The 25,705-nt window shown below is 39.1% G+C and overlaps 1 protein-coding gene across 2 annotated transcripts; it reads left to right on the plus strand.

The window, feature by feature from the left end:
* Positions 1-579: 579 nt before the first annotated feature.
* Positions 580-25,484, plus strand: HSPH1 (heat shock protein family H (Hsp110) member 1). Of its 2 annotated transcripts, XM_004285494.3 has the most exons (18): positions 580-1,022; positions 3,601-3,658; positions 5,748-5,888; positions 6,629-6,751; positions 8,925-9,024; positions 10,168-10,301; positions 10,713-10,957; positions 11,583-11,811; positions 13,411-13,517; positions 13,751-13,884; positions 16,097-16,305; positions 17,931-18,062; positions 20,493-20,630; positions 21,517-21,642; positions 22,991-23,098; positions 23,200-23,319; positions 23,539-23,700; positions 24,591-25,484. In XM_004285494.3, the coding sequence occupies exons 1-18, from the start codon at positions 916-918 to the stop codon at positions 24,795-24,797; spliced, it is 2,580 nt and encodes an 859-aa protein (XP_004285542.1). In that variant the 5' UTR covers positions 580-915; the 3' UTR covers positions 24,798-25,484. The 2 variants fall into 2 exon arrangements, with proteins under 2 accessions (XP_004285542.1, XP_033272035.1); XM_033416144.1 differs by lacking the exons at positions 580-1,022; positions 3,601-3,658 and adding an exon at positions 5,065-5,143.
* Positions 25,485-25,705: the final 221 nt, after the last annotated feature.

The following is a 25,705-nucleotide window of genomic DNA, read 5'->3' on the forward strand; positions in this document are numbered from 1 at the left end:
TAACGCTGTGGCTGGAAAACGAGCGAAAAGCGATAAAGGGAAGCTCCCCCTCTCCCGCGAGTCCCCCAAGACAAAGCCGGCTCCCAGTCCGCACTGCGACCGGGACTACACATCCCAGCATGCAAGGCGACACGGTCTCCCAGTCGAACTACGGTTCCCGACACGCTTTCCTGACAGCGGGCCGACCTCTCTGGCGTCCGGGGGGTCTCGGGTCTCTGCAGGAGTGGGGTGTGTCTCCGCCTGCCCAGCTTCTCCTTCGAGTCTAAGGGTCAGATACCATCGCCCACTAGTAAATAACGAAGATTACGATTTTTCGAGTCATTCTTCGTTGCCCGTTTTATTAAGACAGCAAAGAGCCTCAGGCTAGGGCGGGCGGGGCGTAGGCGGGTCAGCTTGGCTAGTTTGAGCCAATAGCGTCGGAAGGGCTGTCCTGTTGCCATGGCAACGGCGGCTGTCCCCAGAGGGACCAGCCACCCATTGGGTGGAATCTTTCGAGAAGGCTCGAGAAGAAGGAAGCGGAAGTGGCACGTGGAGGGGCCGGTGGAGGCGCCGGTGAGTAAATGCCGCAGATTCTGGAAAGTTCCGATCAGTACGATACATAAGGCTGAGACGCTGGGATCTTCTCTTTCGGGTCGGTAGTTAAGCGGCACGCTGGTGAGCGAGCCGGTGAATATCCAGGCAGGCAGCCCGAACTGCGGAACGACTTGCGGAGACCGAGCGCAGCTTTCTCCCGTGGTTACTCCTCTGTGAGCCGCCACTGTCCCCGGGAATCCGGCGGTGCCAGACCGGCAGATCGTCCGTGTGTCCGTCCGCGTGACAGGACCGGACCCCGCGGGAGCCGCGCGCAGCCGGGGCAGGAAGCGGCGGCCGGAGGACACAGACCAACCCGAAGCGGAGGCGGACCGAGAGCCGGCCATGTCGGTGGTGGGGCTGGACGTGGGCTCGCAGAGCTGCCACATCGCGGTGGCCCGGGCCGGGGGCATCGAGACCATCGCCAACGAGTTCAGCGACCGGTGCACCCCGTAAGTGGGAGCTTGCGGGGGCGCTGGGGGGAGGTTCTGGGGCGAGGGCAGCAAGCCGGCGGGGGCTGCGGATCCCGGGGACCCCACGTTTGCGGCTGGCCGCGGAGCGCCGGGGCGAAGGAAGGGCGATGTGGGGAGCGGTGCGCCCTCCGTGGGGTCGGGATGCCGGCGGCCTAGCCGCCGGGTAGGGGAGGGGGCTTGCGGCCGCGAATCGGATAGAAGGGTCTCCGGGATTCGAGGGGCCAAGAGAAGCCCGGGAGTCGAGTCCCCCGGGGTCGTCCCTTCTGGCGGGCTCCCTCCTGGGGGCCGGTCTGCGGGCAAGCCCGAGACTTCGCTCCTTTTTCTTGGCAAGAAGCTTCAGCCAGCTCCTTGCGCGGCCGCCCCCGTTTCCCCACCCGGCTTCTCTGAGCTGGCCGAGCCGCCCCCAGCTCGTCCCCCTCCCTCCGAGCATGTCTTTGCGCACCGCAGAGCTGGGGCTGCCGAGCTTTTTCTTCCGCATTGTGAATCTCGAAATGAGCTGGAAGCTTCCAGAGCTCGTCTGCTGCTTCTTGTGCAGGGAGCGGGCGGATTGTAGTTAGCGACCACAGAATCACTCCTTTGATGATGAATCTACCTTTTCTTGCTCACTCTTGGATCATTTGTGAAAGATGTAAACGTCCTTTTTTATCGTTTTATGAAAGCCGTTAAAGAGGAATCCTAAATCGTGTTCCAATTTCTTTAATTTTGAACGGCTTAAATAAGGAGAGAAAAGAAAAATTGCACACTTTGGTGCTAGAACTCCTCTAGAGGATGGATGTTGTCACTGAATTAAATGGTATATTCTACAGCAGCATGGGGTGGGCAAAGGGTAACATTTTAATAAGCAACTTTTTTGGAGGGGAGTCTTAATTTCTGAATATGTTGTATGCAAACATGCCTGCATGTACATTGATAAAAACAACTGCTTACTTCTCAGGGAAAATGGTGTAGGTATTTTAGTGCCTTAATCCCAAGATAAAAATCATAGAATGAAACATCGAGCCCAAAGGTGAAATGACTGGGCTTATATCACTATTTGAGTGCAGATGAACATTTATGAAAGTGAAGGGAAGTGAGAAGATAACCAGACATTGACAGTATCAGTAGCTTTGGGAAGACTGCTATTCACAGAGCATGTCGTGCATCAACCTCTTTATAAAGCTACAGTGTTTTAGTTTAGCTGTGTGAAGGGCTCTGATCGGAGTATAGTAAGAAAGAAGATAGTATCTCAGGATTTCATGCTTAGGTGCAGTTTACATCTTTGTTCTCTTTGGTCCAGTAAAAGGAAGAAGAGTTGTTCAAGGGAGAGTAGAGAAAAATTACGTATGTGGCTATAGTGACCACTGTGAAACTAAAGCTGACAGGTGTGTCTCAAAAATGTAAACCAAGGGCAGTACTGGAGTTTCCCTTAATGTTTTTTATATAATAGATGTTTGACTCAACTGCATTGGCTACTATTAATTTCTGTTTAGTATAATTAGTTTGATTCTCTTCTTGGAAAATGAGTAAATTCGTTCCGCAACTGTATGTTTACTCTGAGCTCGGAGTGCTGTTCTGTTTTTGGAAGGTATTTTAAAGCTCTAGCCTTTGCTCCAGCAGTTCTCTGGCTGTTAAGATGCTGTTTAGCACCTGCTCAGATAATCTAGGTCTAAGATGTCTCTGTTATAGCAAGTTTAAATTTGATTCAGCTTGATATTTAATGCCTTCAGTGTATTCCCATTTTGCTCATATCACACCATTATTCCTACCTGCCCTGTAATCTGAAACCTAATTCACTTTCATCCTTCTGACAAGACTTTATTGCTATGTGCTACCATTCCATTTCCGTTGCTCAGAAGGCTGTTCAACAGTTACAAGTCACTTCATCTCTTCAGAGCTGACTTAAAATGTAACTGATTATTCAGTCCTTTTGCTCAGCATTTATACTTGGCTCTGTCGTGGTACTTGCTCAGCATCATTTTTGCTTGGCTTCCTCAAGTAGAGTCTTCTGTATAGGACCCTCTTTTGTGCGTTTAAACTCCGGAAGCATAGCTTAGGTCCACTTGTTTCCGTTTATCTAAAAACCTTTGATCATAAAGAGTCAGATGATATATCAGGACAGCAATAGCTATGATAGTGACGCTTAGATTTGTATGGAGTTGGTAACTGCGAAGTAGTTACACCATATTTTGTTAATCGTGGCTAGGACCGAGTTAATAATACTCTAACTATTCAAAGCATTTTCACAGTTAATGTCCACTTGCTGATAATTGGGGCCTGGAGAATTATGCTGGTGCTTGCAGTACTGGAAAGTGTCCTCTGAGCCTTGAGCAGACGGGAGTGGGGGCCAGGGTGGGGTGCAGCTGCCACCTAGATTGGATTCTCAGAGTTAAGCAGCTGACGAAAGCTTTGGAGTCCAAAGTTGTGCTGTGCTGTGCCCCCTTCCCCTAGAATGGGTAGGATATTTTTTTCCTTTTTGGGGGTAGGAAATTTATGTTAGAATTTTCCTCTTGTCAGTTAAAAACCTCCACATTTATGCTTTTAACATTTGTAAAACATGGTTTTTTAAAATTTCTTCTAGATCAGTCATATCATTTGGATCAAAAAACAGAACAATTGGAGTTGCAGCCAAAAATCAGGTATGTTCTTTAAGAGGATTCTGATCATTTTTTAAGAGAGAAGTTTTAAAAGTAAAATCTCAGAGACATACAAAAATACGAAATACCTAAGCCTCTATTTTTGAGTTTTAGAATTGTAACGCAGATACTCCTTATGAGCCCTTAGATACTTTTTTTTCTTTTCTCTTCCTTTTGTTTTATTGAATAAGACCTTTAACTTTCTAATTTTCCAACCTTAATTTTTAATAACTTTCCTACCTTCTAATGTATCTAATTTTTAAAACTTAAAAACGAGACACATGAAGTTCTTTCATGTGAAGTTTCTCATGATACTCATTTAAGAGTTAAAAGCTTCCTTTCATGGAAGGAACTTCTAAGAAGCTCTGTTTAAAAGTATTTTCAGGTTACTTAATAATTAAGGTAGTACGAGGAGAACTTGTTGTCTAGGCCTGTGCTGGCCTGTAGAGTCGCTGTTACATGTGGCCCTTGAGCACTTGAAATGTGCCTGATCTGAATTAACATGTGAAGTATAAAATACATGTGATTTTGCAGGCTTAAAATGAAATAAACAATCTCATCAACTGTTTACATCAAGTGCGTGTTGAAATGACAATATTTTAGATGAATTAGGCTAAACAAGTTATTGGAATTAATTTTACATATTAATGGGACTTGAAAATTTACCTATGTGGCTCCCCTTAGGACTCACATTGTAATTTGAACTTTGGGGATCGGGGAGAAAAATAAATAAATGTGAAATATGAAAATCCCTTTTGTGAGAGGCTCTTAAGAAAGGGACTGAAAGCAGACCTGTTACAATATGTAAACGTATCAAAGTAACATACACTGTATGCCTTCAGCTTACACAGTGTTACATGTTGATTTATTTAGTTTAAAAAAAAAGTTGAAAAAATTCTCTTAATACAGAAAATGGTATTGCTAAAAAAAGAAAACTAAACCTTGGAGTACTATATTATGGCTAGTTGGAAGAGAGGAACAAGAGCAAAAAAACAAAGCAGGGAAGAGAAATGGCCGTGCCCACTCAAAGTAACCTGCTCAAAGGGGAGAGACACTAGTGAAGTAACAACCTCCCCAAATGTGGCCGTTGAGAAGACTGATGTCCCGGACCTGAGATCCCACTGCATTTTTGTGGTTATGTGAGGAAAATCTGTTGAGGCTTAGATCTAGCCTGTAGATTACTAGACATATGTCATCTCGGTTTTATAATCGCAAGGAATTTTAGTACTTAAACATTGTTTGAAATATTCCATATTATTTGAAAACTAGTGTTGCCAAGCTATATTTTTCTTTTTAAAAGAAGTAGGTCAGAGAAAGAAGTACACAGTAAACGGTTTTGATATTTTCAAACTAATAACTTTAGAAGTCTTTGTTTTTCATCTTTTAATTATTTTTGTGTTTTAAATAAGGTTCCCACTGCTGACATCTTTGAGTGAAATATGCTATGAAGTGGGACTTGTATATCCAGAGCCTAATCATCAAAAATATGTACGTGCAGTTGAAAGCATTACCTCATATAGAAACTTTTTGAATTATCTTTGCGTTTTCTGCTTTTTGGTATAGATAATTAACATTCCATGCTATTGATAGGAAAAGTAGCAATCAATATATTTTGTGGCACAAAGTACTTATCCTGGCCACTTAGCGACTCAACAAATAGATTACTGTAACAATTAACTCCTTTTTTAAAAAAATGTGACCAGACTATAGTGCTTCTAAATATCCTTTTTCATTTATTCATTAGGTATAAAACAACTGTAGTGGGAGAAAAGGAATGAAATAAAGTGATACATACAGTTCTTGGGGTTTGTTCAGAGCTCCAGGGATAGTTTCACTATCTGAGTTTTTATCTTGCAGACTTTGAAGCCTGTGTGTATCCCTCTCACTGCCTCCCTCCTGGCATTTCTATAGGAAAAGGAGAAAGAATAAAGTCCATTCATTGATGGAGAAAGTCAGGGCTCTGGGGAAGTTTACTTATATCCCTCTGATTTGAGTTGTACAAATGACTTTCTTTTTAATTGCTGTAAGTACTAATAGGTGTTGAAATTAGAAAAAAATTTAAATCTCAGTGTTTGTTTGTTTTTTTTTGCAGCAAATCACTCATGCAAACAATACAGTGTCTAATTTCAAGAGGTTTCATGGCCGAGCATTCAATGACCCCTTCATTCAAAAGGAGAAGGAAAACTTAAGTTATGATCTGGTTCCAATGAAAAATGGTGGAGTTGGAATAAAGGTAATATAATCGAGCAATCTTAGATTCCTTACTAGGAAACTGTTTAATTCATCTACAGAGAAAAGTACTTAATTCTTAATAAATATGTAACTCAGTTTCCTTATTTGGAGAAGATGGTCTTTTATTTTTTATCTAGTCTCTCTTAAACTATAGGTTTATGTTTAAATCATCCTTGAAAATTATTCAAATGGTATATACTGCTGTAACTTAATTTGTGTTTCTCATAACGTCTTGACAATTATAAAATTTAGAATTCATGGTGTTTAAAGAAATCTAAATTGTGTTGTCATATCAAACAAAAGTCTGTTCCAATACAGCTCATTTGCAGTTGTTTGGAGAGCTACAGTGTAATACAACCAGAAATCTTTTTTTAAACTACAGAGGCATTCCTGTCTTATGATCTACACAAAATAATATTTATCCCAGTGATTCATCTCTTCAGTTAGAGTGGAAATTTACTATCTTCTATAATACTTTGACTAGTACTTTGGATAGGGGAAAAATCTGCCCCAGCTTTTTTTTCTCTTCATCTCTGGGGAAGAATCTTTCTTTTTTTCTTTGCTTTGCTTTCCTTTCCCTTTTTCTCTTCCTTTTACCTTTCCTTTCCTTCTTCTTTTCTAAACAGTTATAACAGTAAAGGTTTTCTGGAAGAGAATGTGTAATCATGTTTGTAAGTTAGTATTATTAGCATGTAACTTTTAGGACTACAGTATTTAAAGCATTTTCTTTCCTCAATACAGGTAATGTACATGGATGAGGAACATCTGTTTAGTGTGGAACAGATAACAGCCATGCTGTTGACTAAGTTAAAGGAAACTGCTGAAAACAACCTCAAGAAGCCAGTAACAGATTGTGTTATTTCAGTAAGTAGAGTTCGGCAAGGCAACGTGTTTTATTTTAATTTGCCTTTTTCATGTTACTTTTTAGTATTGAATGTGTGAAAGCTGTCCTACTACTAGAGATCAGAATTCTGCTGCACTCTATACCATAGTGTTCAGCAGCATTGCATAGTAGGTTTGGGTGGTGATTTTAGCCAGAAGTTGCAAAGGTTTTTGAGTGGTGTTACATGTCAATATCTCCTGTCAGGCTTTTTGAAAATACAGACTGATTGGTTGAATTGGAGGATATTCTAAAGTTAGTTGATGTATTGAGAGGCAATTGTATACTTACATGAGAGCTTTTCAGAATTTTATCCACACGTGAGAACCAGAGAGTTGGTTCTTGGTGATAAGTAGTTTTAAAATGTAACCTACCAGTAGTGACAAAACCTAGGGTTTTTTTTTAGCATTGGCAAGCCCACTACTTTCAATGGACAGTTGATAATTAGGTTATTAAAGAGTATTTGTAATGGACAGAAGTCATTTTTTTTTTTTTTACATTAAGATTTATTAACACTCCCTCGTTTATGTAAGGGATTAGGAAATATGATGTTAATTGATTTATAGGTAAAGATTTGATCTGGGGGAAAGTGTATAAATTAAAATAAGATTAGGTGTTCATTATTGAGGTTAGAGAAACAGGAAAAAGAGAGGCCTTCCTTCTTCTTTTGAAGACATAGTTCTCTGTTTTTCTCTTCTAAGTAGTTAAAGTTAATTAAGAGAGCTACTCTGATCTCTCCCACTATCTCTTTTCTACCTAGCCCATGTCTCAGAACAGCTGTTACGGTGAGCTGGAGATTGCAACCAGGCTATACTGACTGTATAGGACAGGGTGTCACTTCCCCTGCCCCAAGGATCCTTTACATACATTTTATACCTCATCACCTCTCCCACATGAAAGTTTAGTAGTACAGATTTAGTGTATATCTGTTTCTGTACTGTGGTCCTTTAGACAGCCACAAGCCATTGTAACTAGCTAAATATTTTTTTGTCCTTATGTACCAATTTTCACCCTCTACAACGTTATTATTCTCTGTGGCAAATTTGTGCTATGGGGAAAAGTCATCTTTTATTTGGCAGGGTGGCCTGTCCAGACCTGTCAGAAGCCTTTATGGCAGTGCATCCTGGGATATGCAAGAAGAGAGGCAGAAAGGCTGAAATTTCTCTTGCAAGACAGAAGGTGTTCTACTAAAGGAATGTCTGGGTATTGCTTGGAGAAATGCTATTAATCTCTGGTAAAGTTAAAGAATTAAGTTATAAGTCAGTGGTCCTTCCTTCCTCTCCCACCCCCTCTTTAAATAACCTAATATGGAAAACTGAAAGTGTTCTGATTTGAAAGGTGAGCAGAGACCCACCTTCGCTCTTGTCACTCTTTCTGAAGCATTTATAGGTAACTTGGGGAGAAAATGCGAAAGCCACTGTACCAAGTTTTCTCTTAGGTACTTTCCAGTTAAGTGATTATATGAATGTATTGTTAGATGCTCTTCTGGAAGAATGTGCTAGTTAAAGTGCTGCCCTAGAAGGCAATCAGAAGAATTCATCTAGCTAGAACACAACACCGTAAGAAACTTTATCCCTTGAGCTGATTTTGTTCTTCTTCCTCTTAGAAAAATCAACAGACTTTGACAAAAAAGTTTCATTTTTGTAATCTGAACAGGTTTACTGAATTAGAAGGTACCCCAACGATTAATGCTTAAAACCAACGAACAGCAAACTAAAGGGCAGAGGCTAGAATTAGCTGTATTATCTTTAAGTTCCTGTAGTCTTTATAGTTTAATTACATTTAATGTTGACATAGCAGAATAATTTCCAAAAGAAATTTAAGACTTGTTTGGAAATAGTATTTCATCCTCTTAAATTTAAAGCTTTTTGTTAGATTTAAGTAACTGTTAATATGTCTTACGAATACTCCTGGTTAGTTTTTATTTCAGGTTAAAATTTGATTATAATAAATTTGATACTTATAATTTTAGGGCAATCTTCAAAAGTAGTTGCTGTTTCTGAAAGTTAAAGAACTTATTCTTTTTCTGTTTTGTGACTTGACTAGGCACTTATTTAGCTGGACTATTGTGAATTGATTACAGATGGTTGTGAGGGATTTGTATGTTTTATTTTGTGTGTTCTGGGTAAGTTAGATTCTTTCCCTTCTTGTTTGCAGGTCCCTTCTTTCTTCACAGATGCTGAGAGGCGATCTGTCTTAGATGCTGCACAAATTGTTGGCTTAAACTGCTTGAGACTCATGAATGACATGACAGCTGGTAAGAAGAAAACTGTTTTTGTGTAGCAGTTAATATACTTTCGAAACTAAAGTTAAGACACACCAGGTCCTGTTATCAAACACTTTCATGTAGGTGTAGAAACACAGCCTATTAAAAAACGTGTTAGATTTGAAAGCAAAAATTCTAGCCTTTCAGATGCTTGTTTTAATGAGAAGTTGGCACTTTTTCAAATATATGAATCTGTTTTCATTAGGAAATTCTTGTATATAAATTTTTTAATCCTTTAAATTAGTTGTATTGGATTTAGTTTTTTATTTCCTTACATTGTTTTTATAGTTAAGAAACAAGTTTTCCCAAAACCTCATGATTTTGGCTTTTACAACTACCTTGACTATTGATTTAGCTTAAATTTTTTTTTCCCTCATATGCTTTCCGATTGTATGTGGTTAGGAGTTGATCATTCATCTTATATCAGATATTAATTTAAGCTGTATGATTTGCCAGGCACCTTGGTAGGAATGGATATAGTGGGGAGCAAAACACTCACTTATCTCCTCTTAGACCTTGTATCAGCTTCTTGTGATTACAGATGGACTCAAAGTCAGTTACAATGTAGTGTATTCAGGCAAAGCAAATAAGGCTTTGTTTAGTATGTTTTTAATAGATGTTTTAAGAACTCTTAAAGTATTGATAAAGGTGTGTTCTTAAGTATACGTATTTAGAAATACAGTGGTTTCAAAATTCAGAAAAAGCTAACACAGACTACTTAAGATAGATCATTTATTTGCCTTGAATCTAATTGGTAGGACCTGCAGTTGCTGTAGTTATATATTAAATTCTTAATTTTTTTGGATAAGCAGTCTCCTAGCAGGTTGTGGTTAAAATGTAAGTATTGTGTAATGAGTCTGATATTGTTTGTGTGTGGTTACACGTGGTTTACATGCCATTGTTTTTGCATTACGTATGTCCTCTCTGTCACATCTCTCCATATATTTAAAAGTGATAGAACATTGTTCTAAAATCAGAAAGGGACAAAGTATGAAGTCAGATATAAAAGAAATATGTTCACTTTTAATTAATGGAAGTACAGTCAGGTTTCCTGCATGTGTGATTACATTGGTAACAATGAAATTCCTAAGAAAATGTGAACCAAAGAATCGAAACATACTAATTTTTTTTTAGTTGCTTTGAATTATGGAATTTATAAGCAGGATCTCCCAGGCCTGGATGAGAAACCTCGAGTAGTGGTTTTTGTTGATATGGGACATTCAGCTTTTCAAGTGTCTGCCTGTGCCTTTAACAAGGGAAAATTGAAGGTAAAGTCATAAATCAGAACTAAGTGACCCAAATATTACATGTGTGACAGTTGTCATTACTTTAGGCTCTTCGAGGTAATGAAAAGTTTGGGGTAAAGATATTAACCAAGAGTTGTTCCTAAGGTTGATCCTCCATAAAGATGATGTAATCGTTTCAGCTTCTTGCTCAGGAAAGAAAAGCTTTTTAAGGTTATCTTCCATGTAATCATTAAAATTAAAGACATCTTAGAGACTTAACATTTCGTTTGGATTTTGTAGTTACGCGTCTCCTTACTGACTTGGATTTCATGTTGTAGTTTAAATAGAAATTTTGAGCCTAGGAGTCTTTGGTTGTTTGAATAGCAATATTTAAGACTCTAGTTGCAAATATGATTGAAATAACCAGATTATTTGTTGTTTTAACTAAATTAGGTACTGGGAACAGCTTTTGATCCTTTCTTAGGAGGAAAAAACTTTGATGCAAAGTTAGTGGAACATTTTTGTGCAGAATTTAAAACTAAGTACAAGTTGGACGCAAAATCCAAAATTCGAGCACTCCTTCGTCTGTATCAGGAGTGTGAAAAATTGAAAAAGCTGATGAGCTCTAACAGCACGGACCTACCACTGAATATCGAGTGCTTTATGAATGACAAAGATGTTTCCGGAAAGATGAACAGGTGTGTCTTGAATTCTGACAGATTAAAGAAAACTTCTTGCTGCAACTGTAGTCCACGTGTCAGTTCTAGCTGTGGTGTTGTGAGTCCTGGCCCACATTTCAGGATTGTACCGTACCTGCTGGAAAGACTGTCAACGTCATTAGAACTAGGGTTGCTTCTGCAAAGAGGGTTTTAGGAAGATCTGTGTTCAGTGCCCTCGTAGTGAAGTCTTTTGGGTCATTTTCACTTTTTAGTATTTCTGGGCCAGTAATTCAATAATAGTTTCACAGAATATTTTGCAGAAATATTTTGAAGAGAATGGAAATATTCAAAGTAATGAAAACGGGATCATCTAAAACATTAAGGAATAAAATGGAAATCTTAATATAAAAGTGATTTCTTCTAGTAATACCTGTCGAATTGATTTTCTCCTCATGCCCTTTCTGCATCTGTTTTGTATATTTTTTGAAAAAGAAAAGTTACAAATTACAGTATGGTTGAACTTGGCCCATGTGGAATTCAGGGTGTCTGAGGGGAAAAAAAAAATGTTGGGTTGATAAGACTTATTTTTTAAAAAATAGGACAGGATATTGGCCTTAAGATAAGTTTTCTAAAGATTTCTAAAGTTTTCCTCTTAATTGCCAAGGGCACAGTTTGAAGAACTCTGTGCTGAGCTCCTGCAAAAGATAGAAGTTCCCCTTTATTCATTGCTGGAACAAACTCAGCTCAAAGTAGAAGATGTGAGTGCTGTGGAGGTAGTTGGAGGCACTACACGAATCCCAGCCGTGAAAGAAAAAATTGCCAAATTCTTTGGAAAAGATACGAGCACGACGCTCAACGCAGATGAAGCAGTGGCCAGAGGGTGTGCACTACAGGTATTGCCTTCTCAGCCCTTCTCCGTCTGAGGGCTCATTCCTTGAACCATTTCTGCTTTACTTCATCGAGGTGGGGTCACAGAGAAAGCAGAGCCCAGTGCCCAGTTAGACACCACAAGGGGGTTACTTACATTTCCACAAATCGTGAGGCCGTGGGGACACAGGATCTGCTACAAGTATTGGAAGGTTTAGGAAGTTTAAGATTCAAAGAACTACTGAGCTAGTGTTTCTCAAGCTGGGGATTAGGGACAGGCATGATTCTGAGGGGATCATAGAAAACACGGCTGTAGAGCGCAGAGTAGCCGTGTGGTGGTGCCGGTTGTTACAGAGCACCAAGGAGGGCAGGGGAACGGCAGTCTGGTGCAGTGAGGAATTGATTTGGGGAAAGTTTGCAGGGTTAAGAGTATTAGCTAACAGGTGGTTTGATGAAATAGCTGTTCCCCCTCCAAACTGATTGTAGCTTATCAAATAAGGAGGCAGCTCAGAGGCATGAAGTTTGGCAAAGTAAAAGCACAAAATCTAGAAGTTACTGATACAAAAAAATTAGTATTGGTTTATACGTAGGATATTATAGTCAAATCTGAGTAGTTTTAACTAAAGTTTTAAGTTAATTTGTTTAAATTTGATCTAGTTAGCACAGTTTTTTTTTTAATACAAAGCAGTAGATTCTTTACAGAAAAGTATTTAGACTGACTACTGTGTAAAACTTTTAAAAAAGAACGTGTAGATGCTGACTATTGCCTGTAATCCATTGCATCATCAAGATTCCTCATGTTTTGTGGGGTTTTTGTCTTTGCTTCCTCCTTGACAGTGGCGTGCGCCTCCTTCACTGACTCTTAATCACCCAGGACTTCGGAAGCTTATAGTTTCTGTAGAAGTAGAGCTTCTTTTGGCTTCTCTTCTGAAGAATCCTGTGCTATTGACAGAGTCAGAGATTTACTGACTTTTAGTTTAGTCATCTGTTCAGTCATTTTTATGTGACAAGTCTAAATCCACCGGTTGGTCTGTTGGGTGTTGTCTACCCTAAATTTGAATTGACCATTGCTTCCTTCATTCCTAAAATTACTTGAAAATAGGCACATTTTGGTTTTACCCTTTTTCAGTCTTAGACATTTGAAAGGCAATGCGGACAGAGCTGTTTGGATGTATATACACATTCAAAAGTGATACAGCTTGTAATTAAAATTGCTGTCAGCAGGGCATTTCTGGAAAGACCGCTGCTTTTTCCTCAGCCCCTGTGAAACTTACTAATTAACAGTTGCTAGCCTAAGATTCATTGTACTGTTTTAACTTTATATCTAGTGATTGCCATAGTATTTAGATGATAAATCACTTATGCTTAAGACACGTACACTGTAAGCAATTTCGAATTTGAATTTAAACCTACCCGTTCTATTTGAATTGATTTTTTTTCTTTTTTAATATTTATTTATTTGATTGTGCTGGGTGTTAGTTGCAGCAGGCGGGCTCCTTAGTTGTGCCTTGCCAGCTCCTTAGTTGTGGCAGGCGGGCTTGAATTGATTTTTATATTAAAAGCTGAGTGAAATTTTTCATGTGCTCATGATAATTTTTTTCTTTTTCTTTTTTTTTTTTTTGAAGTGTGCAATCCTTTCCCCAGCATTTAAAGTTAGAGAATTTTCCGTCACTGATGCAGTTCCTTTTCCAATATCTCTGGTCTGGAGTCACGATTCAGAAGATGCCGAAGGGTATGTAGGAGAAAATTACTTTATTTTAATATAAAGAAAAATTAGCAAATGAATTTCATGGTAGAGTGTTTGATTAACTGGGATCTTTCAACAACAGACTTATCAAAATATTTCTCTCATTCTGAGTTATAAATGGTGAGATGGGATTGATACAGCTCTTAGAATGTGTTTATTCTGTTTGCATAGCACAGTGAGCTTGAACACTTGAGCTGAATGCCTTTGTTTCCTCTTAGCGTCCATGAAGTGTTCAGTAGAAACCATGCTGCTCCTTTCTCCAAAGTGCTCACCTTCTTGAGAAGTGGGCCTTTTGAGCTGGAAGCTTTCTACTCTGATCCTCAAGGAGTTCCATATCCAGAAGCAAAAATAGGTAAGCAATTCATTGTAATTACTCTTTTGAAGACTTGACTTAGTCAGTGTGCAAACTTAAACATTTTTTCTGTTCTTAGCAATGTTGAGTGGGACGATGCCATGTGAAGACATTTTCATTTTGGAATAATGGTGATGGGGAAAATCTCTTTGTTTTGTTGGTGAATAAACTGGCCTATAGAGATGCAATGACTTGCTGGTGCTCTGCTGGTGCTTCCAAGTGTATATATATATAAGAGCACTTGAGTATTTTTCCTTTTCTGATACAGTCTATACTTTATCACCTACTTTTTTTTTTTTTTTAAAGAAGATATTGGGGGTAGGAGTTTATTAATTAATTTATTTATTTTTGGCTGTGTTGGGTCTTCGTTTCTGTGCGAGGGCTTTCTCTAGTTGTGGCAAGCGGGGGCCACTCTTCTTCGCAGTGCGCGGGCCTCTCACTATGGCGGCCTCTCCCGCTGCGGAGCACAGGCTCCAGACGCGCAGGCTCAGTAGTTGTGGCCCACGGGCCTAGTTGCTCCGCGGCATGTGGGATCCTCCCAGACCAGGACTCGAACCCGTGTCCCCTGCATCAGCAGGCAGGTTCTCAACCACTGCGCCACCAGGGAAGCCTTATCACCTACTTTTAATATTAACCTTTTCTCTGGGTGAAATGTTACTTGCAGAATATTGCTTAAAACCTGGCTTGGAAACCATTGAAGCTACTTCTCAAATGTACCTTTGTACTGTAATCTTTTTTTTAAAAAAAAAATACATCTTTATTGCTACATTTTTCCTGGGGAGGTTTGACACTAGCCATCTATTTTGACCCATAGTTAACTCTGAAAATGTGGGAGAGCTACAGGCATCTTCTTCAATGGGCGTGTCTCTTTCCCAGGCTACTGGTAAAATTTGCCGATATTGCTAGATCGCTTCAGGGCTCACCTTTGCCCCACACCATTTCATAATGAAATTGTTTGAAGGAGTCTAACCTGGCCAGTTGTGTTTTCTTTCTTAGTACTTAAAACTAAAAGTGTTCTGACACAGGGGAGTTTTTATTTTTTAAAACAGCTTTTATGAATTTATTTATAGATAATTTAAGAAAATCATTGAATATAGACTAAAATTTTGACAGGCTGCATTCTAGTCCCCATTGGGCAGAGGATAAAATCTAAGCTCTTTAGCATGGCATCACAGTTTTCATTTTATCGCCAAAACCGAGAAGCTTGCACAGACTTAGAGAGCCGTCTTACCTCTCTCTCCTGTGAGCCTTCTTGGATGCCCTTTAGTAAATGCTGTTTCTTTAACTGGATCTTTTGGTAATTATTTCCTGAACCTCGTGATTTGATAATTAATGAAGGTCTATTCCAGTATATTTCATCGACCTACTAAATAAATCTAACTTTCTGTGTGTTTGTGTAGACAGCACTTAATTACAAGGCTATTAAATCCCATATAGTGCTCTGCACATAACAGGTTCAAACTACTTAATTTTGTTTACTGGTTTCTGTAGTAACAGTACTACTATTGGTGGAGGTGATAACTAACACTTAGCCCTTGGTTCCATAGTTATAAGTGCTTCAGTGTAAAACACTTGTCAACTCAGACCACAAAAGCACAGATAAAGTAACTTACAGCAGGTCACACGGCCAGGATTCAAGCCCAGAGAGTCTGGGTCAGTCAGCACTCTGAACTCCTACTCAGGAATGCTCTGGAACTGCTCTATAATGCATGATAATTTCAGGCTTTGATACAAGTTTTAGCTCACCTCTCCTATTTGAAACATAGGAAAATGTTTGGATCATTCAGTCAGAAAAACAGTATTCCCGGGAAAGGCCCTACAGAATCAGAATGCAGGAAGCGCTCGATATCATCTGCCTTACACTTGAGATTTCCATGTCGAGGTTGTGCTCGCCTGGAGAAATAGGGTAGGAGGCAGCGGGGACAGCTTGTCATCAGCCTTCACACAGTGTCTGTGTCGGAGTGTTCAACAGAAAGTCACAAGAGTGCCCTTGCCTTTGAAGGTTTTATGACATATTAAAACTAATCCCAAGTGTGATAAGTTAGACTGTGTACTTCTGAGTCTATTTTAAGAGGTTATGTTTATAGTATACATTAAAGGGCTTAAATGTAACTCGGTAGAGAAAACGGGGAGATTTTGGAATAGCAATATATAGCCTTTGCTTGATAGAGTTAGATTCAGTTCTGAAATTGTCAGTTTCTTTTTGGTCTAGGCCGCTTCGTAGTTCAGAATGTTTCGGCACAGAAGGATGGAGAAAAATCTAGAGTGAAGGTCAAAGCGCGAGTCAATACGCACGGCATTTTCACCATATCTACAGCGTCTATGGTGGAGAAAATCCCAGCTGAGGAGAACGAGGTGTCTTCTGTCGAAGTAGACATGGAGTGTCAGAATCAGAGGCCATCAGAAAACCCAGACGCCGAGGTAAGTTTGTGGGTAAGCCTTTGAGTTTGAATATATAGTTGACTTAATTCTAAGCCCTAAGAGATGGGTAGGGAAGGGTTAAAATATATTTTTCTTAATTGTGGCTAAAATTTTGGTTGATTGGACAGTAATATACAGCGTGGAGTTCGTGAACTGTGACTAAATTCTGTATAGCTTTATTTGAACTGGCATGTGATAATTTAGAGTGGGTAAAGGTTCTTTGAATTGTTCGTTTAAAGACACAGGCCATTTGAGAAATCAAATGCCGACTGATGATTAAGAAAAAAAAGACTAAATACAAGAGCTACTTAGTGAAATACATAGCAAATATTAATGCTGTGGTTTTTGGGGTTTTTTGGTTTTATTTTTTGATCGTATGGCAAAATTTGGCTTTGGCGTTTTAGAACCTACGTGCTTTTATTTACACGGTTTGCTGTGTTAGGGAGGGAGGAGGCGAAGTGTCCGCCTGGAGTACAGAAGTTGTTACCGTCCACGATGTTAATGTAGATAGACTGCGGCAGCACGAGTGCTGGTTTTACATGGTCTGCAGAAGAATTCTAGGAAACTCAAATAGATGAGCTGTTATAGTTCATTTCTGGGTAATAATCAGAAATAGTTTAAATGAAGAGGTGTAGGCAGTTACAGTGTTTCAGTTCAGATGTGAAGAAGGTATTATAACTATGATCGTTCCTAGAACATTTAAGGAACATTAGCATTTGAGCCTTCATTTTGTTCTCATCAAGAAGAACTTCAGTGTAATGAATTAAATGACCAGGGCCACATACTTTCTCATTAGGCTACAGACACCATTATTCTAATGCCTGTTGTCTCCAGTCTCTTAGTACCTTTTGGATATACATACACCAGGAGTGCCTTGCTTCTGGATATCTCAGTGTCTGCCTTAGGATCTTGAAACTCTGAAAGAAAAATATGAGAGACTTCCAGGTGGGCAGCAAGTAGTTAAATTCGAATGTTTCAGGCTTCTCCCAAAGGTGGGAAAAGATCATAGCAAGCACTGGTTTACTGGGGATTGAGGTGTCTATTAACATGTAGTATTTGTTCTTTATGCTGGGAGTTTTTGAGGTGTAAATAGTTGGATCACGAAAAGAAAGTGGGGACAGAGAGGGTCTTGCGTCTCTCTAAACTGAGGTGATGAACCCCCAGATAACTGATCGTCGGCTGTTTTATGTAATTGTTCAGTTCACTGAAATGGAGATGTGTCGAGATGTGTGACGGCCGCTGTGAAATTAGGTTTTTGGGAGCTTGTTTCTGGGAGAGAGGCCTAGAGGAAATCTGCTTCCTATGCTTTTGAGAGTTAATGTCTGTACAAGGCTCGATGGAAGCTTCTTGAACGAGAGTTCTTGATTGTCATCACATCAATCAAAACGCTTACTACTTGTTTAACTACATTAACTGTTATCATTCAAAGAATTTCTTACAGGTTTACAGTATCTAAGAGGTTTTCAAGTACTTTGTGTTTGTATGCTTTTATCAGCATCTTTCCCCCCCCACCACCTATTAAGATTTCAGAAATTGAGTGTACTGTGTTTGGTGCCCGATAACCTTTTAAATTTATACAAGTACACCTGCTTTCTACATCCTTTGTGCCTGGGCTTTCATTTCAGAAAAATATCCAGCAAGACAACAATGAAGCTGGAACACAGCCCCAGGTACAAACTGGTGGTCGTCAAACCTCACAGTCTCCCCCTTCACCTGAACTTCCCTCAGAAGAAAACAAAACCCCAGATGCTGACAAAGTGAGTGACTCTTCCAGTTCATTCCGTTAGACAGTGTTGCAACATGTGATCATTAATGATACCATTCAATCCGCAGTTTCAAGAGCAAGCACCAGGTTATCGTATTCCATGTAGGGTTTTTTTCCTGATAATTTTCTATATTTTCCAACTAAAACCAGTTAGAGGTACTCCACCTCAGCTGAGGGAATTGAGTATCCTGCTTTTTAGACCTGAAAGCTTCCCTTCAATAACTGCCGCTCCAAGCAACAGGAGGCGAATGCATACCTTTTGTTGTCTTCTCTAGTGCTAGAGTATCTGCAGTTGCGAGCACCTGAAACAGATACGTCCTGGTGCTGTGTGATTAGTTTCCATTTGATTCATCCAATGATAAAGACGCGGGCTATAGTAGTCTAGTAAATTTTTTTTCTCCTCTCAAATTACCTGTCAAATTTATATAAATTAATTATGATGATCTGGTAATAAGTTTCCATTGTTATCCCAGATCGGCACTTTTTGCAGAACTTTGTTCTTTGTGCAGGTGGGATGTAAATCATTAACTTTCATTAGTAGTTTGGTTTTCTCTCATTCTGAGGACAGAATTCTTTACCCTCACATGAATTACAGAATTGTCCCTTGGGGTCCAAATGCACGTTGCACTTGGTAAAAGGTTCTGGTTTTTAATCTCCCATGCCCTGATTGATCCCTTGGGGGCCCTGATATGAGCTGCAGGTCCTGATTCTGATTTCTGGAAACCTTCTTTTTCTCCTGTTAAAAGAGGTATGTGATGATGGTGTAGCAGCATTGCTTTCTTTGCAGTGATTGGCTCCTTAATTTCAGCATCCCTCCCCTTCACCACTTAGCGTTGAGCATTAACTGACTTAGGCCAGTGGTCTTAGTACCTGTCTAGAGCACGACACTGGGTAGCATCTTACGTTCTTAGTTGTCAGTGGGACCACTAGTGTCAAACCCTTTGGAACATTACCACAGACCCCCTTGGAAGATTCCTCGTCTGTGCCACGTCGAATGCCGTTTTGTGATACGTTGGTTTTGTCAGTAGTTGGTTTAATTTTGTTCGGCTAGATAGTCTTATCCTGACTTAACCTGCATATATGTGACTGTCATCCATTTGATTCCCAAATATCTGTTGCACTCCTGTGTTTTGCCAGGTGTAGGTGTCATTTTTCTTTCTGTGTTTTATGCCCCCAGAGCATGCACAAAATATCGGGGGGTTCTCGTGCACTAGAGGGAAGAAGAAGACATGGACATTGCAGGCTGACTGACCAGTCATTGCTAGGGATGCAGCTCACAGCACTTCACAGACATGTGATCTCTCAGGAACGCTGAAACAGAAGTCTGGGGAACATGCGGTCTCGTCCCGTCTCTGTCTTTATAATTTTAGCCAAGCCATTGAACCTCTTTCAAGTCCCAGTTTCTTATATAAAGAGCCTAGAATTTTAACATCCTTCATAACTCCCCGAAATTCCCCAGTGTCGGTGCTTGTTGTGCCTCGTGGGCTTGTCCCTGTTTTACCGTCTCAGCCAATCAGGGTACACGTTACATAACCCTTGGTTATCTTCTAATCTGTCCTACAGCTGAGTTTCCTAATTTGCGTTCTTTGTCATTTGTGCTTATAGGAACCTGCAAAAATGAAAATACTATGAAAGGCTTGGAAAATTCAAGGCCGTAGGAGATACTTCTTTAGCCCTGTATTTACATATTTTGGAAAAACTGACAATAAACTTAGCATTTGCTACATCATTCCATTTGCTTCCATTTTAAGACTTTTAAAAATCTTTTGACCTTGCAGAGTTGCTAATGAGAAGTGGTATGACTCAAAGCCAGATAGTAGAAATAAGGAGATGTATATATATAGACATATACGTGTGCATACGTGATTTCCAAATTCAGGAAATTTTAAAAGGCACTCATCAGTGTAGTGATAATTGTAATTAAAGCACATTTAATGCTGGGATATAGGGCCTTAAATATATATATTACAGGAATAGAGTTGATCCTAACATGCTTAGTAGTTGGTCAAAATCCATCTGGTGTTAACATTAGATTGTAGGCTATAATTTAAAGATGTGGTAATTTAATAATAATATGTTTGCCTTTTTGGAGTCGCAAACATTGCTTAAAGGGATTAGAAAGCAAGGACTGATGAAGAAAAGCTTTAGCAGGAGAGTTTAAATTTAAATTTAATAGGAAATGAAAAATATCCTGGTGAATTCTTTTAGGGAAGTGTGGCATGTTTAAGTGTAACTGCAGCCCTGATTTAAAATGCATGGGTGGAAAATTAGATGATCTCTTATACATTCTTCCAATTTTATGATTTTAGGAATTTTAATTTTTCCTGAGTCCTCAGTAAGTATGATAGGGAGATTTTTGTTATTCAAGGACTGTTTAAGAATTTCTCCCTTTTTTTTTTTTTTTTTTACCCCTCTTCCCAAGGCTAATGAAAAGAAAGTTGACCAGCCTCCAGAAGCTAAAAAACCCAAAATAAAGGTAGTGAATGTTGAGCTGCCAGTTGAAGCCAACTTGGTCTGGCAGTTAGGGAAGGACCTTCTTAACATGTACATAGAAACAGAGGTAAGTGCTTCATTTACGTATTTTTATTTTGGAATGTGTTTAGTTTGGCCCTTTTACGCATATTTCTAGTAGATAAATGGCTATAATTCTTTCTCATATCTCATAAGTCTATACAATTTTTAGGGATAGGATGAAGCCAAAACTAATGGTTTTTTCAGTTAAATTGTTTTTAGCAAGTTTTGTTTATATTTTTGTAACCTTATTAAAGAAATCTATACCATAGATCATTCTGCTTGGTATAAAATTGATTGCCCAAGTTTTTATGAAGAAATCGGGTGCTAATATCTTCTAGCCCAGAGAGCGATACAATTGGTATCTCAGGCCACACTGAATATTTCTGTTAAAATACATTATGCTTCTTTGTAGTCTACATATATGAAATAATTGAGGTTCATTTTTCTTTTACTGAGATGGGAACATTGTATTTAGAAATTTAATAATTCTATTCCGTTTATATTTGGTAAATAAATAGACTCTAAGTACATGTATTTATCCTTGATTTTAAAATGTGGTGGCAGAATTGTGTGGCTGTTATACATTGGTCAGTATTAATCCCAGTAGGAGACAACCAAGTAACTACATAGAAGAAAACAAAATTGTATAAAAGCAATAGATTGGTTTTTTCCTTAGTATTAAATCTGAAATGTGAAAGCTATGTAATTTATTATATAATGTTTAAAAAAAAACTCATTCTGTGTATTTAGAAAATGAAGAACTTTGTAGGAATTGTTGGAAGAATTTTATAAGGTATAAATTAGAACTGTTAAGACTGATTTTTTTTTTTTTGGATATAATCCTTGATTTTGTTAACTCCAGAATCTAAATAGTTAAAATATAGTTACAGGTAGCAGAAGACTAGAATTAACCTCTTCTGTTTTCCTGACAGGGTAAGATGATAATGCAGGATAAATTGGAGAAAGAGAGAAATGATGCTAAAAACGCAGTGGAGGAATATGTGTACGAGTTCAGGGACAAGCTGTGTGGACCATATGAAAAATTTATATGTGAGCAGGTATGTTTAGGGCTCTGTTTTTATTCAGATAATCTCATTATGAAGTGTTTAATATCAAATTTGACGTTTAAACCTCTACTAGATTATGTAACTTGAGCTCTTTGAAAACAAAACAGCTTGAAATAGAAGTTGTATAAACAGAGTCATGGAGGGAGAGGCTCACTAGTGATGTGCCATTTTATTCTAGTTTATCCACTGAGTTGAGTTTTTACCATCAAAGAAAGAACCGCTCGGCACTTTTATTCATAGTCTGTGACATCACAGTTACTGTGGCCTAGAAACATAAATAAGAGAAAATCCTTGCTTTCAAAGGCCTCAGACTTTTTTTTATGACTCTGGTGCCTTGGTTGCTCTCTGTCATTGCTTTATCCTATAAGACTTGTTCATCCAGTCATTCCAGAGTTTATCAGGCACCAGTATTCCCCTTAGGCTTTTGTCAGCTCCCAGGAGCAGTATGGCTCTAAGCAGATCCCTGAAGCTCATTTGTGAAAGATGGGCCTTGGAGAAAAACTGGCCAGTTAGAAATCTCGAGTGGCTTTGGAGTTAATTCTGGACTTAGGAGAATGTAAACTGGGAGTCTGTTTAGTCCTACGATCCTGAGGCTACTTTGTACTGTATTTCTTTCTCAGCTCTGAAGCTGGATTTCTTATGGTTGGGATTCTGAGGTAGAGATGACCCAAACCAGCTAGACCTCCTAAAGCCAGAGTATAACTGCATACTTTATGTGAGTTTGTTAGGAATGGCTTTCGTGTGTGTTCAGTGATTGAATTGTCAACTTGTTTAGTTTTCCTTTCAGTATTTGGTAGTTGTGGAAGTGAGTAGAAAGTTACTAATTGAGACCTAATTGTTTTGGAGAGTAGGAAGATGATTATTTTTTTTTTTTTTTACTTTTCGGCTGCACTGCGAGGCACGTGGGATCTTAGTTCCCCGACCAGGGATGGAACCCACGCCCCCTGCAGTGGAGGCGCGGAGTCTTAACCGCTGGACCACCAGGAAAGTCCCTATGATTCTATAACCACATTTCAGTGTACAAACTGTCCAAAATCGGACTACTGAAATACAATGTTATAAGTCAATAAGAGCATTTTACCACAAATTTTCAAATATCCCTGTGTAAAAGAGAGAATGGCCTAAGAATAACTGTCAGTCCCTCTTGTAAAATATTGTATGGCGCTAATAATGCAGTGTTTAACGCTCCCTGATACTTTTCAGTGAAGAGAATCCAGCTAATCAGTGCCTTCCTAGAAATGAAATGAGCTACTTGATGTGTAACACTTCTGAGGACGACTATTTTGACTATTTTAAAGTAAGATTGCCACTAATACTGATTCTTGTGTTCCGTATGTAGGATCATCAAAATTTTCTGAGGCTGCTCACAGAGACTGAGAACTGGCTCTATGAAGAAGGAGAGGACCAGGCTAAGCAGACGTATGTCGACAAGTTGGAGGAATTAATGGTAGGCCCTTCTCTCCCCCTAGAAAGCAGTACTTGGGTTTCAGATTATTGACTTCTAAAATACAATTATGACAAATACTAATTTATTACATTCGGGTTTAGAAAATTGGCACTCCAATTAAAGTCCGGTTTCAAGAAGCTGAAGAACGGCCCAAAGTATTTGAAGAACTAGGACAGAGGCTGCAGCACTATGCCAAGATAGCAGCTGACTTCAGGAACAACGTAAGTCTCTGTAAAGAGCGAGGACGCCACCCTAGATTTACAAGCTCGTGTTTAAGCTGAGGAACCTTCATTGTGAACAAATGTTCGTTCCTAAGTGAGAAATTGGGTTTTGGTGTGTGAGACCAGAGGTACATGTGAACTTCATGGAAAATTGGGTCAAGTTAGATGTTACTGTTAAATACACTTAATTCTACAGAATGACCAAGTTTTTCCGTTTAGGATGAGAAATATAACCATATTGATGAGTCTGAAATGAAAAAGGTGGAGAAGTCTGTTAATGAAGTGATGGAGTGGATGAATAACATCATGAACGCTCAGGCCAAAAAGAGTCTCGATCAGGATCCCGTCGTGCGTGCTCAGGAAATTAGAGCAAAAATAAAGGTGCGTGGCATTGTCTGGTGTGTACTGCTGGGTTTTCTTAGGGCTTCTGGTTGCAATCCTTTGAACCTTGAACATAGCCGTTTTTGCTTAAATCTTTTTACCTCATCCCAGGACCAGATTTCTGAGTTTGTTATTGACATTACAAAATGTGGAATACCTTGTAAGTTTCTGTTAAACTTCTGTTTCTTCATTTGTTCACTTAGTTCAACAAATAAATTTGTTGAGCCCCTACCATGTGCCAGTTACTGTTCTAGGAGTTTAACTGTCAGTGTACAAAGAATGGAAGTCACCTGCCGGTGAGAGGAGGACTTGACAATAAACAAGCGTGGAAGGATATCAGATTGTGTTAAGTGCCGAGGGGAAAACAGTCAAAAGGGATTAGGAAACTCGGGGCGGTGGAGAGGGACCCAGGTCAGTATTCATCAGGGCAGGCCTTGCTGAGCGCATGAGGCTAGAAGGAAGTTGGGAAGAAAACCAAGGAACTGCTTTCTGCCTGGAAGAATATTCAAACACAGTGAAGGTTAACATGAGCCTTTGAGGTCATGGACTATAAGCTTGAATTCCAGCTCTTTGCTCACTACTTTTTCTGTTCTTGAGGTTAAGTTACTTAACCTCTCCTCCGTAGGTGGGGATGATAATTCCTACCTTTTAATAACTGCTGTGAGATTAAATGGGTTAATAATATGTGAGTAGTTAGTAAGTCCCTGACATACTGTAGAAGAATATTCACGTCTCTTTTGATCAGGCTTCAAGCTATAGTTTTGGGCAAATGTGTTGAGCAAATGGAGTTATTTGAGAGGTGGTAGAAAAATACTGGTTCGGGTATGTAGGAAAGTAATTGAAAATGAACTGGAGTTAGTCTGATTATTAGTTTTGTTTGCCTTTCTTAGGAGTTGAATAACACTTGTGAACCTGTTGTAACACAACCCAAACCAAAAATTGAATCACCCAAACTGGAAAGAACTCCAAATGGCCCGAGTACTGATAAAAAGGAAGAGGACTTAGAAGGCAAAAACAATTTCAGTGCTGAACCTCCACATCAGAATGGAGAATGTTACCCTAACGAGAAGAGTTCCATCAATATGGACTTGGACTAGGTGACATTAAACTGACTTAGTGCTTCAATTAATAAAATATTTTTGCCATGGTATGTGATTCTACATGACATACTGAGACTATTTATATTTTCTTTTTTAAGGATGTTTAGAAATTTTGTGTATTATATGGAAAAAGAAAAAGCTTAAGTCTGTAGTCTTTATGATCCTAAAAGGGAAAATTGCCTTGGTAACTTCAGATTCCTGTGGAATTGTGAATTCATACTAAGCTTCTGTGCAGTATTACCATTTGCATCACTGAGGATGAAACTGACTTTTGTCTTTGGAGAAAATAAAGTGTATTCAAGAGGGCTGTGGTTAAACTCTTCAAGCATTGCTCTGCCAAGGTAGTTTTCTTGCATTTTGCTCTCCGTTTCAGCATGCGTGTGGGTGTGGGTGTTTATAAACAAGACTAAGTCTGACTTCATAAGGGCTTTCTAAAATTAATTCTGTCCAATAGAATATCACTTTTTGCTTTGATATTATTAAAAATCCAGTGACTAAAAGCAAAAGCTAGTGAAATGTGTTAGCAGCATGCAGAACAAAACCTTTACAATTTCTCTCTCCTTACCCAGTGCAGTGTCATGTGAAGGTGTAACGTGGAGGAAACGTTGATTCTGTTTGTAACTGATATTGTGAAGCCTCTTAAGAGCTTTAAAATAAAGTTCATCTTATGGTGTCATTTCTAAACAGTTTTGTCACTGATTTAAAAATGGGATTGGAGCAGCATGGTGTAAACTGTGAGAATCCAACTTTCCTTCTTTGCTGTTTCTTATATATGCTATCACTGTTCTAAATGAGAATGACTTTCTCCTGATAGAAAAGTAGCATATGTTGATTACAGTGCACTTTTTTAAACCTACAGAGTTAAGTGTAACTTATCTACCACCCAGAAAAAAACAACTCTTCCA

This window comes from Orcinus orca, chromosome 18, assembly GCF_937001465.1.
Source record: "Orcinus orca chromosome 18, mOrcOrc1.1, whole genome shotgun sequence".
Classification (NCBI taxonomy): Eukaryota; Metazoa; Chordata; class Mammalia; order Artiodactyla; family Delphinidae; genus Orcinus; species Orcinus orca.